The sequence below is a fragment of the Passer montanus genome, unplaced genomic scaffold (genome assembly GCF_014805655.1).
Source record: "Passer montanus isolate IOZ18808 unplaced genomic scaffold, ASM1480565v1 scaffold14, whole genome shotgun sequence".
In the NCBI taxonomy this organism is placed as follows: Eukaryota; Metazoa; Chordata; class Aves; order Passeriformes; family Passeridae; genus Passer; species Passer montanus.
Window position 1 is genome coordinate 1,297,630 of NW_024360941.1, and position 19,773 is coordinate 1,317,402.

Below are 19,773 nucleotides of genomic sequence, written 5' to 3' on the forward strand. Positions count from 1 at the left end.
ACTGTTGGAGTTTTTAAACATAGATATAAATGTCTCAAAAATAATGGGAATAAACATGTCTCAAAAGCTGTTTTAAGATTTCAGTATGCTTAATGCAGCCTATTACTTCATGAAATAGTGAGATATATATACATTTTTTATCAGTTTTAAAGTAAGTCTTTCTTTCTGGAACTTTTCAAAAACCTGCTTATTCGTCTTAAGTTCATACTGTTGCCTTGCTCTGCTTTTGGATGTGCAATTGCACAAATCCTCCGTATCTGCTACTAATCCCTTAAAACAAACTAACAAACAAAAAGCCCAGACCCAAGGCCTAAAGATTTCCTTTGTGTCTGACACAGGGGGCAGAGCCCAGCAGAAGAGTGGACCTGTTGTGTTAGCAGATGAAGTAAAGAATCCAGCGATGGAGAAACTGGAATTGGTGAGAAAGTGGAGCCTAAACACTTACAAGGTATGCAGCTATGTGTGTGTATGTATGCATTCTATAAGTGAGTTTGCTACTAGATGGGAATAAAGCTGTATGAAAGTAAGCTGTTGTGCCAGTGGGCATAAGCAAAAATGTATAGGAAAGGCTTAGTTTTCTTCCAAGTGTAACATTCTTTGTTAAATCCCTGGTGCAATGTGGAAAATCTTTAATAGGTATTACTGATTTAGCAAGGTAAAGAATGTTCCATTTCTAATGTTCCCTTCATCATTCCGAATGTAGAGATTTCAGCGCTAAAGCTTGGAATTAAATGTTTTTTGCTGTTTTTGAGTTGACTGCTGATACCTTAAGATTTTATGAATGTGACATCAGGGGTATCTAGAAGTTCAAAACTTGTTAATTGCTATTCTGATGGTTTTGTTTTGTCTTGGCTGATTGTTTTTTCTTAGTCTTGTAATAGTTGCTTCAATTTGTGTGTTTTTTATATGCTTATACTTCATGATCAGTTGAGATTTGATGAAATTAAAAGAGAATAATGAATAATTTGTAAGAATAATGAAAAGGTGCTTAAGGCACGCCAGTTTGCTGAGGTGACTCTCATTAAAGAACTGTAAGGTAAGGAACAATTATCAGGGAATGCATTCCTGTCAAAAGTTTTAAAGAAAGACCAGTTCTGAAAAATAGCTTTTTGTTATGCCTACAGATTAAATAACAGAGTTGTGGACAGTTGCATCAATGAGGTCTGTATCAAACCACGAAGAAATTAACTATCTGTGGAAAGGAAAGTCTGAATCCCTTCACTGTTCTTCAAGTTCAGATAAACACATCCTCTATGAGGATGAGAAGCAAGGATGGAGACATTCTATCCCTAGTAGATGCTTATGCTGTCTTTCTGATAGAATCAGAAATTTTTTTTTTTTTAATGTGTAATTAAATGGCTTTTAGATTTGCTACTTTTCTTGTCATCTAAATATTTTATCAGCTGCAGAAGTTGCAGTCCAATGGTGTCCTGGAGTGCCTTAGGAGGAACATTGCCAGCAGGTTGAGGGAGATGATTGTGCCCTGGTGAGGCAATTCTGGAGTGCTGTGTCCAGTCTTGGGCTCCTCAGGACAAGAGAGACATGGAGCTCCTGGAGCTGGTCCAGTGGAGAGCAGCAAAGATGGTGAAGGGACTGGAGCAGCTTTTGCATGAGGAAAGGCTGAGGGAGCTGGGCCTGTTGAGCCTGGAGAAGAGATGATTTAGAGGGGACCTCATGAATACCTGTAAACTATCTCAGGGGAGAGTGCCAAGAGGATGGATCTGGGTTCTTCCCAGTGGTGCCAAGCAACAGGACAAGAGGCAATGGGAAGAACCTGATGCACAGGAAGTTCCACCTGAACAGGAGGAAGAACATCTTCACTGTGCAGGTGACTGAGCACTGTGACAGGTTGCCCAGAGAGGTTATGGAGTCTCCCTCTCTCAGTATTTTTGAGATACTCAAAAACCCTCTGGATACAATCCTGTGCAATGTGCTCTGAGTTGGACTTGCTTGAGCAGAGGTGTTGGACCAGGGGTCCCACTGTGGATTTTCCAACCTGACCCGTTGTGTGATTCTGTCTGTCAGCTACTTTGGAGTGCACTGTGGTACAATCAGAATATGTGCTATTCAGCTGAAACTATTCTTTACAATTCTCTTGTCTCTTTAAATCATTGACTCTTGGGATCAAATCTCCTATAACACAACTAAATAGGGCAGGACTTGACCTTATTCTGTATTTTTGGTACCTTGATTTAAAAAACAAACCCACAAAACCTCACAATGTCTCAAACTCACTGACATGAACCATCAGCCAGAGGACTAGTGAAAAATGTTGGGAAAAGGGGTCTTGGTTCTTTGTTTAGACACTATTTCTTTGGATGTAGTGTCTGCAAAGTTCAAATTTTTAGTTTTCTTTTATGGCTTAAGCCTTTCCCTTGCTGAAATCCAGAATCACACCAGTAATGACATAGCAAACAAAGACTAGCATTTTCAGAAAATAACATGTTTACTTTTATCTATTCCCAAACTTGCCTAAGGAGATGTGTCAGTTATGATCTTTCCCATATTGACTTGTTGTTCACTCTTTTACTCTTTTTTTGAGATACAGGATCATTCAGAGAACTTACAAATTCATTTTGAGTTGATAGAGTGTTGTGCAACTACATTTATGCCGTACATTTGTGTTGTAGGCTTTGTACAAAAAATATGTTTAATATGGTTAAGGACAGTATTTAAATTCATGGACATATTAGCTTGCTTTGGTCCCCATCAGGAAGATCATGGGGAGAAGTGTCCTCCCTCTCTCATAATAGCTAACTACATAGGTTTGAAGATGCAGAAATAAAGGACAGGAGTAAATATCAGCATTTGAATCCCTCTGAATTTAAAATCCCTGGTATCAATATACCAGACATTAATCTGTAAGGGGAGTTAGTGGTAAAATTTGCTGTTAAGAAGTCCTTTAGGAATCTGACATGAGTAGTTCCTATACCATGGTGTCTATATGAGGGGTTGAGAAATCAAAATTATTGGTATATTCAGAAGTCATTCCCATCTGTAAATGCCTTTGCAACTACCATTGCCCTTCACACTCTGCAGTCAAATGCTCCCTAGTAATCATGAGTTAGTGTGAAGAGAAATTGCCTTTCTTTCTGTAGTCTAGTGTCAGGATTGTGTTCTGTTCTTTCTTCTGCCCATGCCTTTCCCTTTGGATGAGAAAGAGGTTTTCAGTCTAGCAAAAACATTTAGGCCCAAGAAAGTCAAGACTCTTCTTGACTTTCAGCAGTTCTAAAAAGGTTGAAATTTTTGGTTTTTGTACAAGTTCTTAAACTTTGAGGGGGAAAAAAAAGCAAACTTGTTTTGCAAACCTCTCTGACACTGGGCTACTAGTAGAACATTTATTTCTGAGACCTGTCTGGTAATGCCTCTGTTCATCTTTGGCATATACAAGTTAAAATATATTTCTCTTAAATGCATTTTGGTAATTTTTTTTTCTCTGAGTTGTTTTTCTTAAGCTTTGCATTGGATGACTTCTTTTTGAGTTGCATGGTCTTTTTCATGACAGTTTCCTTCATAGATACTCTTAGAACAAAGCACGATGGAAATAATGCATGGAATTTTCTTTGCTAGTGAGAATGTAGAGCAACTTGTGTGCTTGTATTAGTCCACTCAGAAATGGAGTAAATCAAAATAGATTGGGGCATTTTCTTTATCTTTTGCTACATCTGAGTTAACAAAGTATGCAGTGTAACTCTTTCCAGTTACTGGTTTTTCTTCACTCATCACTGCTGGGCTTTTTTAGGTGTTTTGCTGTGACTTATGAAGCAAATACATGTTGGCTGAAAATAATTCCTTCATTTGTAATTTATCCTTGCTTTCAAAAATCTTGCTTTCCATGATTCAGATTTTTGTCTTGCATTTCCATGGGGGTTTGTGTGTGTGTGTGCATCAGCTCTTTTGGAAAAATAGCCAAAATGTGACCATCGCTTCCATAGTTTCTAATGAAAGGCTTATTTATCCTCTGAGCACACTCAGAGCTAAGCTGTATTTTGCAATTTCTTGTGGAGTCTTCAGTAGTGAAGTTGTATTCTCTCTTATGATTTGTTAATGCTCTCCCAAATTTCTGATGCTTAACAGATAAACATCATCTAGATTAGCTGGGCTTTCTCTTGTCAATTTTTTGAATTTAACAAAGTAGCCCAAATTGTCTGTATCTTCTGACCTAAACCTTACAGGTCATGACCAGCTTGATCTCCTTGGTAATTCTTGAGTCTCTCCTGTGTTCCTGTATTGCAGTAAGAAAGGATGTGGAAGTTCTAGCAGGTTGAATGTGCATCTCCTTTGGACACGAGTAAAGATGGTATTAAACTAAAGTCCTTGAATTGGGAAACCCTGGGAAATCCAGTGCTGTATTTGGGGAGTATGTTACCAGATAAATTTGGGCATTATTTCACAAAAAAAAAAATTAAAATAGCAGCTTTGTGCTTAGATTAAGTCCTTTCAGAGTAGTTGTGGCCTTGACTACTAACTTAGTTTCCTTGTACCTTTTGTTTCTAGCAGTAATTTTTCATATGTCTAAGTTGCCTATCTGTTCATGCCTTGGGACCACAGATTAACTTCAAGTAACTTCCTAGAGCAGTAAATAATTCTGCTTTCCATGGAGAAACTGTATAGCTTTGCTACACATCTGCTTTGCAAATGGCTTCTCCTGTGTCTCAGTCAAGGGAAACCCCAGTGTGCATCTTGGGAGGCTCACTGCCAGGCTGGGCTCGAATCTCTGGCAGAGAAGGTGTCACAGATCGGTGGAATGTGGTAGCAGCCTGCTCTGTCACAGCCATAGGCTGGCTGAGAGTGTCTACAGCTGCGTCAGAGCACATTTCCTGCTCAGTGTGTTAATGAACTGCAAGCCTACTAAGAATTTGAATTATGACAGAAAAGAAGTAGTCTTTCTGAGTAGATCATCTCAGTTTTATAGAAAAGTGCAAATAATAAGTGCATTTTAATACTTTTGCATCTTTCTTGGTAGGAGTTCCCAGTTTCCTAATCAGCTTTAAAAAAACATGCTGAAAACCACCACCTTCTTACTTGCCACCTAAAAAAAAAATCTCAGAGTGAACATTTTTGGAAAATTTAACATGGATGTTCTGATCAGAAAATTGGTCGACAAAGCCCAAAAGATTACTAACTAGACATTTTTATGCAAATAGTAATGCTCCTATTAACTGACTTAAATGCAATGGGCTAAAATGCTTCTTTTAACTTAATGAGATTCACCAAACCTATAAAAAGATAAGTGTTCTTTTACTTGAGAAACAATTAGTTATGCTCTTGATTTGCTAACTTGAATATTCATCTTAGTAGGAGTTGAGACTTGTCCAGCTGTTCTTGCTGAGTCCTGATAAACTTCTAAAGACTGTGTTGTTTTTTCAGTTTGTTGTGCAAACTTATATTGGGAGGGGTGGTTGTGAAAGAATTGTGTGTAATTATATGTCCCTTGAAGCTGAAAATGGGTGTATGCTGTGTTGTCTTGAATATACTTGAATCTTTATAATTTAATTTTTTTTCTGCAGTGTACACGTCAGATCATCTCTGAAAAACTGGGTCGTGGCTCAAGAACAGTAGACCTGGAACTAGAAGCTCAGATAGATATATTGAGAGACAACAAAAAAAAATATGAAAATATCTTGAGACTGGCACAGACACTGTCCACACAGCTCTTCCAGATGGTACATACCCAAAGGCAACTTGGAGATGCATTTGCTGACCTGAGTTTGAAATCATTGGAACTTCATGTAAGACTTCTGTAGCGTTAAAAAAATACAGTGGCAAGATGAAGATAAGCCTAATTGACTCGTGCAGGGTATCTGCTAGTTAGCAGCTACTTTTATAAACATTGTAGTTAACAATATATTACATGCTCTTCATGTTGAAAGCTTCTGTGATTCACTTAAAGCTAGGAAATTAATGAAATTACTGTAGTTTTTTTATTGTTTCTTAAATGTTAGTCTCTAGTTGATGGTTGAACTCAAGAACTGACAATTTTGCTTTGTAGAGAAGATGCATTTTAGTATTAATTTTGCACCTAATGAAATGGCATCAAAGTGTTCCAGAGTGTTACGTCATTTCAATTACAAGATGTCTTTGGGGAACGTGCCTGGGAATAAGTAGATTAGGGCACATTACTTCACTTGTGCACATTGAATGTGAGTAAATTATTTTTCTGTAGCATATTTAAGAATTGAGATTTGATCTCTAAGTCCATTTTTAATCAGAATTTTCCTACTAATAAGACTAATCTGTATTCTTCAGTTGCCTGGAGTAGCTGAGCAAGAGAGGCAATCTTGAGATATCTGGGTTGTTATGATTCCATGGTTTAGAAGTTTATGTAACACTGGCACATTCTTTTGCCAGTAGTAAAACTGTTTGCTGTAAAGAGAGACAAGATGCATGTTGCTTACAGAGTATAGTAGCTGGCTTGCTTCTACATTGCTTGTTTGCATTTGCAAAGTTAAAACAATTTGATCCTTTGGAAAACCAATATTAAATAGTTTAACAATTCCCTGAAACATAGCTGCTGAAACAGCTCAAATTATCTTTGTGATTTTAAAACCATCTGTCTTTTCATAATTGTCTTTTCCCATTGAGTTTTAAGGGAGTAGGTGGAGTTCATGCTTGCGCAGAGGAACCTTAAGTGATAGATAGCTGAAAAAATGTGAAACTCCTACACTAATGTGGAGGAATTTTTAATATTAGTCTGACAGATGAAAATCTGTAAATGTAGAGCATTTCTAGCAGCTAAGAAATTAAATGATGAAGCTTTTAATAATCAGTTTATTCTTGACACAAATATGGGCATGTGATTTGTGGAAGATCTTAGTGATTGTTGTGACGTACGTGCTGAAACTGGAAGTTTCTTCCAAAACTTGGATGGAATCTGGCATCATGCTCATTTAATGAATCTTGGGGTTTTTCCCATGATTAGCTTATAACTTCTAATGGGAATGCTGATCTTCCAGGTTCTTTCAGCATCTTGTATTGGTCTTGGACTTTGTTTCTGTCATTCATCTCTTGTGTAGATTCTTGAATGGGGTTGTTGATGAAAATCAAATAAAGGTGTCTGCTGCTGTAATAAGAGTTATCTAACCTTTGCTTCTTGGAGACTTGCCTGGTGTTTGTCTCTTTCCTCTTTGTGTTTTCCCTCTGTTTAATCTGTAATGTATTATCATCTGTAACCAGGCCTACTTTTGGATATTTGGATTTTTGCCTCTAAAACTTGTGGAGGACTAAAAGTAAAATTTCTGAACAGATAGTCTTTAATGTTTAATATGATAACAGTATATAAACTTAAATAAAATTAAAAAGCCCCCAAGTCTCAAGATAATACTTTTTCTTTTATACATTATAACAAAACAAATTTTTAATGTGGTATCTGGTGAGGTATTACTTCATGTGAATGGGTTGCTGTTTCTCTTTTGGATACAAAGATAACTGCTGGTTCCAGGCCCATGTGCCTCTAATTATATAGGCAGATGAATCCCAATTTTAATTGACCTGAGAATAGAGTATGAACTGAATGTAAACTCCGGGTGTAGAAAGGATTTCCTGTGTGTTTCATAAGAGGAATCTGCAGAGGTCATGGACAAAACTGAAAAGTTTGTATGAAGTTCTGAGCCGTGGGAAGGACAGTTGTTGGTTAGCATATTCCTTAGTACTGCAGGCCACTGCAGACCCATCCTTCTTACCTCCCCCTTTGAACTGATAGTGTTTTCATTTGAGTCTGGATGATCTGAGTGAGAGACCAGCTGGAAAACTAATTGCAGCCTTGCCTGCAGGAGGAAAAATAGATGGGAGTAGGCTGCTGCAAGGGGCAGTTCTACTGCTGTTGTCTCTGTCAGCATGCTGCTATTTCTTCTCTGTGCTAGCACTCGTGTTAGCTGTGTAGCTGGCAGTGTTAGAGCAAAGCCAGCTGGAAAATACTTGTTTGAGGTTTTTTTCCCAGCAAAATCTGTAGCAATTTAGCCAACTGCTTTTGCTGCCTAAGCAGCTGTACAAAGCAAAGATGACAGATTTTTAGCAGTGTTTACAGGGCTTAGCTCATAAAAACTTGCCCTAATTTCTCTTCCTTTTTTCTTCTCCTTCCACTGCTCACTTCCATTGTACCTTCTTTTCTAGAGGATTCTTCCCTTACCATTGCCCATTACCTGTTACCCTTACTGTCATGAACTTGTTGACATGGAATGTCATTTGGCTCTGGTGTTCATTTTCTAGACAGATGAAAAGAAACTGGGAGAGTAGAGCACTTCTGAGTCAGTTGTTGGCAGTGTGCAAGCCTAAAAAGACCAAAGTTCCAAATATGAACCTAGTGTGTTTTATAGTCATTACAACCAGGGACTGTACTCTTTCCTGAGAACTCCCATCTGTAGAATATGGAGATGCTATATAGATGACATAGATAAAATAATTGGATTCATTTGGCATCCATGCATTAGAAAAATCTTTGCAGCCTTGCTCAGCTTACTCTGCTGTTAACAAAGAGACATGGACAAACATATGTCTAAATGTGACTAAAATGCCTTGAAAATAGTTTTGCCCTCGTCTCTTTGAAATTTATGGATGAGCTACATTAAAGTATTTATTTGCTATTCATTATAATGTTCTGCTCTTCAATTATTTATAGCCTATTAAACCATGATAGATGCTGGGATTTTTTGCAGTGCTCCTTTCCAGAATGTAGGAATAAAACTTAATAGCTAATTAATGCTGTGTGCCCTTGTGAATTTAGTTACATTACTGTATTTAATGTAGCAGTGTCTCTGTTCGTATTAAAGTATTACCTAGACAACCATGAGAGATTCTGGATTAAAACCCTGCTGAATGACAATGTGAAGATTGCATTAGCACTTACTTTTAAGTAACATTCGAGATATCAGAGTACAGAAAAATCACATTATAAAATAGGATTTAGCATCATCTCTGATAACAAAATTATAAACTATGTTTTACTGATGTTGGAGAGATTCCATAAGAACTGTGAACTAAATATCGTATTTAAATCATAATCATATCCAAACAGAAGTGAAAGACCTGCCACATCTGTTTGCATTTTTTTAATATAGTTACTGATGAATGCTATGATTTCAATTGATCTACGGCTTTCTTTTCTCTGTTCTTTGTTTATAGGAGGAGTTTGGCTACAATGCAGATACGCAGAAACTTCTAGCTAAAAATGGAGAAACACTTCTCGGGGCTATTAACTTTTTTATTGCCAGTGTGAATACGTTGGTGAATAAAACAATTGAGGATACATTGTTGACTGTGAAACAGTATGAAAGTGCCAGGTAGCTATCATGTGTCTAGCTCTTTTTCTTATTAATCCCTGGGAAGCAGACTCTGTATCAATTTAGGTCTTGTATTTGAGTGACTAACCTGTCAGATAAAAGCCTTATAACACAGCTCTCAGCTAATGAGGGTTTCTGTTTAACTGTAGATGATTGCACAGATCTTCAAATGTTTTGTACGTGTTTCCTTGTAGACTGAATCTTACTTGTTAGCTGTAGGAGTAATTATAGCTGGTTTTTCCCACGTGCTAGATTAAGGTGGCTTTCTAAGTAGCGTGACAGTGGAAGATTAACACTTTTATCCAGCTGCATTGCAATAGGTAAAATAATCTCTTCAACTGAAAGACATTTCATCTTGTGCCTCTGTTGATGAATAATGCCTGCAATTCACACTTTGGTTTTTATGCAGATGTTTCAGGCTTGGTCAGAAAGGGGAAAATAAACCAGAAATTTCTCAGCGAGTGAATAATGGCTTTCTTATCCTGGAGAAGGTTACTTTTAGATGTGGCATAGTATTCTAAAGCTGGGTTCCTTTTTGCTGTCAGGGACTTGTAGCTCTTTCTGATGAGTGATTCCATTCTGACTTTCTTTCACTTACCACAATAAAGTGCTTTTTTTTTTTAATTTGACAAAAGATGTAGTTTATACATATAATTTTTTGTGATATTTGGGTTTTTTTAGGCCCAAAATTGCAAACTGCTGGAGTTTTGAATTTCCCCCTCTTTTTTAATTGTTCTGTTCTAATGCTTATTTTTGAACAACATAGTAGGTTATTGTTTTGATATTTAGGTAAACTTTCAAAGGCATGAAAGGTAGAATTAATGTGTAGATATAGTATTGCTTTATTTTTTACATGTATTTTGGAAAAAAAAAAATTGGTTCATACATCCAGGTATCTCCTGGAAAATTTATGCAAAATACATCTGCTGCAACTGTTCTTGTCAGTCATTTTCAATATATGGTTCTTCCCTCCTGAAATACCTTTATTGCTTTCCCTTTCTGTTCACTAAAGATATCAAACATTTTTCCATTTTAATAAGTCAAATAAATTATAAAGGTTCTTCACTGACACGGCCAGTCCATCATTTTGCACTGTGAAAATAGGTCGCGTTTATTTCTGTGCCTCTTCTTTCCTGTTCCCAGTTGCACTTGAGCATTCATCTGTTCCCCTCTTCTGTCAGATCTCTGTAAGTTTAATGGTTTCCTTTTAGAAATTAAGCCATAAATTACATATAAATCCTCAATCATAGTGGCAGTGAGAATCAGGAGGAGGAGCCCTGTGAATATTACTCCTTTTACCTCCGAAAAGTTTGTATTTTTCTTTTGAGCAGTTACATGAACTGAAAATTGTGGATTATAACCAGTTTTTAATCCTGATTGGCTTCCAGTTAAAGAAATATCTATAAGAAAGCATGTTTAAAAGGCCAAAAGTAGTGTGGTTTGTCCCATTAAAATAGGTGGATGTGCTAGGTTCCATTATTTGACAACTACAGAAAAGTATGGAAGGAAGAGTGATGCTTTGGGCAGGGCTGCACCATCTTTTTGCAGTCTGTTTTTCTGTAGGACAGACAAGTTCTCAGAAGAGTATTTGTGGAAGAGCTATGAAACTGTCCGATTAATGCACATGGAGCAGCCTGGAGCATGCTGAAAATGCTTTAGGTCAGAGTTTGGTGTAAGTGACCTGTTCCTCAAACATCTGCTTGAAGGGGGCGTTATGCTCTTCATGTGCCTCTTACTTTCAACACAAACTCTCCAGTGAACTGATTCAACAGCAGAAGAATGACCTGAAAAATATTTGCTAGCTGTTTCTGGGTTAGTAGGTTGAGATGTCTCAGAAGAAGCTCTGACTACTGAAGCCTGTACAAAACAGAGGGGCTGAGACAGGAACAGAAAAGGGAGGGTGCTTGTTGAGGCAGTTTTATACAGTGTGCTTGATAAATAGGAGGAGGGAGGAAAAAAGTTGCCCAGGTTTGTTTTTTTGTTGCTGTTGTTGTTGGTTTTGGGTTTTTTTCCCTGTACTTAACTCTTTTGTCCAATTTCTGTTGTACTTGGACTTATAAGTGAGGTCAATTTTGAGGCACTGCCCTTAGATGGTGGTTCTTTCTCTTTTCCTCTTTCTTCCCAGGATTGAATACGATGCTTATCGAACAGACCTGGAAGAGCTGAATCTTGGCCCTCGTGATGCAAACACTCTGCCAAAGATTGAACAATCACAGCAGTTGTTTCAAGTGCATAAAGAGAAATATGACAAAATGCGTAATGATGTATCTATAAAATTGAAATTTTTGGAAGAAAATAAGGTAAGCTACTACTTCTCATGTTATGATTAGGAGTTTTGTTCTACAAGTTACTGCTTTGAAGATTTACTTTAAGTTGTTACATCTTGAAATGTGTATTCATTTAGAAGTAGAGCTAGCAAGGAAAATGAGCTGAATTTTCTGAATTCTTGCTGTATCACTGGGGGACACACTTATAGAACAAGCAGCTTTAGAAGTCCCTAATCAAGCTGCTCCAGCTACAAATAACAAGCATTGTGGCAGTAAGTTTCTTGTTGATATGGGAGGTTTCAAGTTTGCAAAAACATTCCCTTTTTCCAGTGTACCACATTTAATGGTTAAATGAGTCACATAATTACTGATTTAATATTCAAAGTAATAAGTACGTTTGGCAACATTGTCATGGAGGTTAGGCACAAAGAAAGTGACAGAACTATGAAGATGCTTCTTCAAAATTGAGCTTTCTTTAAGACTTTGAACTGAGAAATAATACTTTCTATAATTAATGCCATTATAGTTTCTTAATTTACAACAGGATTCTTGAACTGTTGGTTTGTAGGGTGAGGGGGGGTTTTCTGCATTTATTTCAACCTTACCATTTCATCCATATCCTCTTAATGATGGGATTCTTACCCTTCTTATTCTACCAGGCAGAAATAAACATGCCATACAAAACTTTCAAACTGTCCTTTCTTTGATAAATATGTCCTTTAAAATTGTCTCTAATTAGATGTGAAAATTATGGTCTTTCAAGATCTGATTTTTGTTCATACTCATGGTAAATGAGATGGTTATAATTATGTGTGGCTATATTTCTTATGTCTTCAGAGGAAGGAAAATGTGATTAAAGCTTACATAGGAGATAGTTGTCAGTTTATCCAGGGTTAACATTATCAGTGGGTTAACATTTTCAGTATGAGTTGATTAACGTATTTTGAAAATTTAAACACGGGTAACAGCCTGTCAAAGAATACATGACTGGCCCCAGATTAACATAGCAAACCATGCTCCTTGCCTGGAAAGGAGGAAAATTTAAAGGAAAAATCATAGGGACAAGTTAAACCAATTCAAATAGATTATTATTTTGTATTCTTGTATATGTTGTCACATATTCAGTTGCATCAGCTTCTTAAAATAAAGATGAGGCTCAGGGAAGAAACATGAACCATGAACAGATGATAAGAAAAAGGTTGAGAAAATAAGCAAATTTTCTGGTTTCCAAAATAATATATGCTTAAAACATAGCTCCTGAGCACTGTTCTTTCATACAGGCATCTGCCTTAGGACTCCCTGGCCTGGAATCACATAGCCAGCAAAAGTTGGCTTTGTGATGGACCAGATCATCAGGTGACTGAATTGGCGTTGGCCTGACTGTACTTCTGGTTCTTGCTGAAAAAACTGGAAAATAAAAGGATTGAAAAAAATTCATATTGAAATTACTTTCCTTGAAAAAGCTGAAGTCTAATCGAAATGCTGATACTGATTCTTAAATCAGAAAATGCTCCTGAGAACTGGATTTTAAAACTGTGCTAGATTAAAAACAGGTATGCTGAAGGTGTCTTCCTGCTCTCCCCATCTTTGTTTTGTTCTTTTAATAACTTAGTAAATTATTTGCTACCACTACAATGTACCTCTGTTAAAATGGTTTCATCATTCCAACTCATATCTGTACAGGAATTTTGATGCTTAAGTTCAAATTAGTTTAAAATAGAACTTACCCTGCTTCCTCATGGTTTCCATCATCTATATAACACACTTATAAATTTATGTTTATATGTATAGGAAGGTTTCAGAGCCAAAAGCATTTTATTTCTACCTTGTACAAAACACATTTCCATAATTATTTAAACTAAATTAGATAGTTTAGGAAACACTGAAGAAGTTTTCTTCCTAGTGACAGTCTTGAATTAGACCAAGCATCCTGTTACCAGTCACAGCCTACAAATTGTTTCTGAAAGAGATTGTTTTTTCCTTCCTGCCTTTTAGATTAATACAGTAGGGAATCTCACATGCTTAGGCCTTTTTATCAGTGGCTGACATTTCTCAGTTTTGACATTAGAGATGTAAAAATATTTACTAAAGGGTGTGTGTAATTTTGTTCCCAAATGAGCTATAGAAAGGACTTCCTTTACACTTCAGTATTGGCTTAAATATAATTATCTGCTGAGAGCTTTTCTGAGGCACGTTTTATTTTCCTTTTTTCTGTTTATTGTGTAAGATGACATTGTGTCATCATGGCCATATTTGAAGGGAGTGAAGGAAGCAGCTCACCCTGTGGTGTAGGAGTAGCAGGTAGGATGGCTTGTGCCTGCCTTGGGGAAGAAGGGCGTACATTGATGGAGAAGCAGTGGAAAGGGAAAATGATGTGTTGCTGTTTTCAGCAGGGTCCCTGCTCTGAGGTGCAGAGCAGCAGTGCATGAACCTTGCACTGCAGTGGCCTTGGACAGAAAAGCTCAGTCTGTGGTTTGCCAATATTTTGTTTCCTGTAGCTGAGAGCTCTGGCACAGAAGCATTGCATTGCCTTTTACACTTCAGCTGCCTTTCTAAAAAAAAAAGTGTAAGAAGGGAGCAGGAGCAGCAACAATTGTGTGCTGTCTGCTCTTGGTGGTGTAGTTCTGTAAAGTACTTGTTCTCAGCAAAAAATGAGCATTCAAGTTTTTATAAAGGCTGTAGGTGAACAGAACTTTGTTTTCTGAGCAAATACACTCAGTCTCATCCTTTGATGAGAATCTGTTTTAAAGAGAATAGCTACTGCAGGAGAGAGAGTATTTGATATTCCAGGAGGAGCAGAAGGAGAGATGAGGAGAATCTTTGCAGAGTTCCTGTCTAAGACTGGTTGGTAGGACTGAGATGGGTTACAGTGTGTCTGATAACATTTCTTAATTAAGTGCAGAGATCAGATATAGAACAGAATAAACCTGAAACAACTTTTTAGTTCAGGTTTTCCCTGTTCTTGCTGTTTATGGCAGCATAAATCCATTGGTTCAGTCAGGAGCAGTTCAGCTATCAGCAGTGTGTTCCTAGTAAATGATGCTGCAAAGAACCTCTGAAGCCAGTTTAACTGGCTGGTGGGCTCCTGTTGGTCTGTGGTGCTGCAAATGTCACCAAAGAACCCATAATCTAGAAGGCCCTATCTAGGTTTTCCCTATATGGGGAAAAGGCATCACATGTTTGCAGTCTCTTTGTGCCTGTTCTCCTCGGTTCATATGCTAATATTTCAATTAAAAGCCCTCAAAGGCTCAGAGAGCTGCATTTACAGTATAGCTGGAATTGCAAGTTTCTGTAAAACCAAGATACACAAGATTTCTATTGACTTTTATTACAGCATTTGATCTGAAGTTAGAACTCATTTTTCTTATTGCTGATACAAAGTTTTATTAGCGCTATCCCCAGCTGATAGAGTTCTGTAGAAGTTTGTAGCACTTGCTGATGATTATAATAATAGTTGCATTCAAAATCTGTGTCTTATAAATAGTTATTTTTTTAAATAAGGGTGATGGGCTGTTCTTAGCTCAAAAATTTCTGTAATTTCTGAAAACAGTTTTAGAAGGTTTTGTCATTTTGAGTAAAAAACCCTCTTACTCTTGGATGCACTTGAGAAATGTCAAATACCATTCTATGTAGAGAAAGAAAATGACTGCACTTCTGTGAATTCTGCTTCAGGAGTTTGAGTCTTAAATGCTTGCTTCTATAAATGAAAGCAATCTGCAGTCCAGTGGAGACCCAGATGAGGAAACTATTTAGACTGAGTACCTTCAAATTAAGATAGCTAGGAGAAAGGATTATGATGGTTGTGAGGGTCATTGAAATGGCTGAAACAGGCTGAATGAGGAGGGTGTAAAGAAATATGCACTTACTGTGCCACAGAAAATGCAATGTTCAGAGGGAGGTGGGGAAAGAGGGCAATATTTAGAAAGAACTGAAACATTAGGAGCATTCCATGTGAAAAATCAAATCCGACCTACAGTATCTTCTATATATGACACTTAAGTCTCCTGTGTAGGATGAGTCTACATGTAGGTTTTTGTGCTTATCCACAATGTTTCTTTTTTGTTTTGTGATACGTGTGCCAGTTGTATTACGGAGTGCTTACTCTGCTTATTGTTAGGAACAAATAGGTATATGTAGTTAATTGACAAAGATTTTAACTGTTCAACTGTAAAGCATGATGGCTTTTTGACATCTATGTTAATCATACATTGGAACCTCTATTTTAGCAGCATACCATTAGCATTTTTTGATTGAGGCAAATCTTCAAACACTTCTTTCCTGGAATCTCTGCTACAGCTTGGTGATCAAGAGTTGGCCTTTACTGCTGCAATCTGACAATTGTTTCAAGGCTTTGATGCAAAAAAAATGTCATCCCTTCATTCCCCCCTTTTCCCCCATTGCCTTCCCTCTAGTGTTTATGAAAGTGTTTTTGCAGCTGTGTAGAGAATCAGATTGGGGAACTGATCCAGGTCAAAGCAGATACGTTGTTGTCTGCTTAATTTTAATCTAGATCTGTTCTCTGATCCAGCTGACAAATTGTGTGCTGTCTGCTCTTGGTGGTATAGTTCTGTAAAGTACTTGTTCTCAGCAAAAAATGAGCATTCAAGTTTTTATAAAGGCTGTAGGTGAACAGAACTTTGTTTTCTGAGCAAATACACTCAGTCTCATCCTTTGATGAGAATCTGTTTTAAAGAGAATAGCTACTGCAGGAGAGAGAGTATTTGATATTCCAGGAGGAGCAGAAGGAAAGATGAGGAGAATCTTTGCAGAGTTCCTGTCTAAGACTGGTTGGTAGGACTGAGATGGGTTACAGTGTGTCTGATAACATTTCTTAATTAAGTGCAGAGATCAGATATAGAACAGAATAAACCTGAAACAACTTTTTAGTTCAGGTTTTCCCTGTTCTTGCTGTTTATGGCAGCATAAATCCATTGGTTCAGTCAGGAGCAGTTCAGCTATCAGCAGTGTGTTCCTAGTAAATGATGCTGCAAAGAACCTCTGAAGCCAGTTTAACTGGCTGGTGGGCTCCTGTTGGTCTGTGGTGCTGCAAATGTCACCAAAGAACCCATAATCTAGAAGGCCCTATCTAGGTTTTCCCTATATGGGGAAAAGGCATCACATGTTTGCAGTCTCTTTGTGCCTGTTCTCCTCGGTTCATATGCTAATATTTCAATTAAAAGCCCTCAAAGGCTCAGAGAGCTGCATTTACAGTATAGCTTGAATTGCAAGTTTCTGTAAAACCAAGATACACAAGATTTCTATTGACTTTTATTACAGCATTTGATCTGAAGTTAGAACTCATTTTTCTTATTGCTGATACAAAGTTTTATTAGCGCTATCCCCAGCTGATAGAGTTCTGTAGAAGTTTGTAGCACTTGCTGATGATTATAATAATAGTTGCATTCAAAATCTGTGTCTTATAAATAGTTATTTTTTTAAATAAGGGTGATGGGCTGTTCTTAGCTCAAAAATTTCTGTAATTTCTGAAAACAGTTTTAGAAGGTTTTGTCATTTTGAGTAAAAAACCCTCTTACTCTTGGATGCACTTGAGAAATGTCAAATACCATTCTATGTAGAGAAAGAAAATGACTGCACTTCTGTGAATTCTGCTTCAGGAGTTTGAGTCTTAAATGCTTGCTTCTATAAATGAAAGCAATCTGCAGTCCAGTGGAGACCCAGATGAGGAAACTATTTAGACTGAGTACCTTCAAATTAAGATAGCTAGGAGAAAGGATTATGATGGTTGTGAGGGTCATTGAAATGGCTGAAACAGGCTGAATGAGGAGGGTGTAAAGAAATATGCACTTACTGTGCCACAGAAAATGCAATGTTCAGAGGGTGGTGGGGAAAGAGGGCAATATTTAGAAAGAACTGAAACATTAGGAGCATTCCATGTGAAAAATCAAATCCGACCTACAGTATCTTCTATATATGACACTTAAGTCTCCTGTGTAGGATGAGTCTACATGTAGGTTTTTGTGCTTATCCACAATGTTTCTTTTTTGTTTTGTGATATGTGTGCCAGTTGTATTACGGAGTGCTTACTCTGCTTATTGTTAGGAACAAATAGGTATATGTAGTTAATTGACAAAGATTTTAACTGTTCAACTGTAAAGCATGATGGCTTTTTGACATCTATGTTAATCATACATTGGAACCTCTATTTTAGCAGCATACCATTAGCATTTTTTGATTGAGGCAAATCTTCAAACACTTCTTTCCTGGAATCTCTGCTACAGCTTGGTGATCAAGAGTTGGCCTTTACTGCTGCAATCTGACAATTGTTTCAAGGCTTTGATGCAAAAAGAATGTGATCCCTTCATTTCCCCCCTTTTCCCCCACTGCCTTCCCTCTAGTGTTTATGAAAGTGTTTTTGCAGCTGTGTAGAGAATCAGATTGGGGAACTGATCCAGGTCAAAGCAGATACATTGTTGTCTGCTTAATTTTAATCTAGATCTGTTCTCTGATCCAGCTGACTGCATATCTGCATGAATGTTTTGCCAACAGAGGGCTAAGGTGAAATACAGTGTAGAAGTTGCAATCAGTGACTGGATATGGGAGTGGGTGAGATACTTACCCATTCCCCAAGTTGGAGCAAGGTTATTTCAATGGAAGAGTGGGTAAACGAACTTGGTTTTAAATGAATTGTTGGGGTCCAGTCCTTAGCTGTGGTTGCAGATGGTTTTGGTGTGGACATTGGGTATTTTGAGGTGTTACAGCTTCTTCTTCTTTGCTGGCTGCTGCTTCATAATAGAGCTTCTTTGTACAGTGTCAGACAGTTTAAGTGGTCTTTTTCTAGAAAAATTTTATTTTCAAGTTACTTGAATGAAGATGTGGAAAAGAAGATCCCACCATCACTTGGGGATTCACTTAGCAATCAGCTTCTGGAGGCGGAGAGTAGAAGTTGTAACACTTTGAACCTCTGAAACCAGTTTGGTAACACTCATGAAATTTATACCACAATCATCTAGGGTATAGAACCTCATACAATGAAGTAGCTTTAGTAGTTAAAAAAATACCTTCAAAACAAACCATATTTTTTCAATCCAGATTATCTACCTGTACACTGTCAGTTCCTGCCTCTGTGTGTGTACACGCACACATCCTTGAGCCTAGGCCTGACTGAATTTTTAAAATTATCAGAAGATTTTTGGGGCTGTTCACAGAACGTTTATGTTAAAAGCTAGGCTAACGAAATACCAAATATAGTCTCAGACTGATGAACTTGGTCTGGGAGGGGAGGTTTGTTACCTGTTTTATTTGAGTTCCTATAAACTGTATGAGTAAAACTGTTGTAGCATTTTAATAATATGCTATAACAGTGAGTGTACTTCTCTGTAGACTTCCTGGATGGGATTGCATGAAGTCTTACATGTCAGTGATGAAAGAATCAGCTCAAAAAAAGCACTGTGCTTTCTATCTGAACTTTTAAAAGCAAACCCTTTATGTTGTTGTGACATTTTCCGCTTATAAAGTGTAATATTTTGGTAATTAACATTTTTATAGATGAAAAAAACATATGTTTATATTCCTGTCTGCCCACACAAACTGAAGAAGAGGCTACCTTTTATGAGTCAAAAAATAGTTTTAACTCTGTTTCAACAAGTGTAGTAAGCCAAATCCTATGTCTCCTAGGTGTTAAATGTCTGTATGTGATAAATTTTGTAAATTCTTCTGTAAATGAAAAAAAAGTTGTCTAAAGGTATAATGGGGAATTCCTTTCTAACCATTTACACTTCTCATGTATTTTCTTGGAGAGCCTTTTGGTGGAATAAAATATCATTTTACACCGTTAATGAGACAAAAAGCCTATTCTTTGGTATGTATATCTGAATTATTAGGGGAAACATAGAAGACATAGGGGTTCCAGTTTTCAGATTGTCAAAGCAACTTAGTTGTAAATTTGGGCCAGCAAAGAAGAGGTTATCACTTATTTTTTGAATTGAGTCTATTCAGTTTAAAAAAAAATTATATAATCAGAAATTTTAATTCTGTGCAGAATTTTTATATATTCCTGCAGGGATGCACACACACATTCTCAGCCCTTTATTCTCAAGGAATTTTTAAAATATATTTATTACATTCCTTAGTAAATGTTGCACTCTTCGGGTGTCATAGCATGTCAGATATAATGGTGAGGGGTTTAATTAGAGATCTTTCATTAAATGAAGAAGATAAGGTGTTGGTTTTTTTTTTGAGTTGCATGCATTTCAGAGGAGCACAGTAGC

General features: G+C 37.1%; 1 protein-coding gene across 5 annotated transcripts in view; it reads left to right on the top strand.

Moving 5' to 3' along the window:
* The window catches only part of ARFIP1 (ADP ribosylation factor interacting protein 1), a 42,450-nt gene that overhangs the window by 19,931 nt on the left and 2,746 nt on the right, over nt 1–19,773 (top strand). For all 5 annotated transcript variants that reach the window (XM_039700034.1, XM_039700031.1, XM_039700033.1 and 2 more), the window contains 4 exons: nt 339–448; nt 5,511–5,732; nt 9,121–9,278; nt 11,404–11,578. In XM_039700034.1, coding sequence (XP_039555968.1) covers nt 339–448; nt 5,511–5,732; nt 9,121–9,278; nt 11,404–11,578 — 665 coding nt within the window. The remainder of the gene's footprint in view (nt 1–338; nt 449–5,510; nt 5,733–9,120; nt 9,279–11,403; nt 11,579–19,773) is intronic.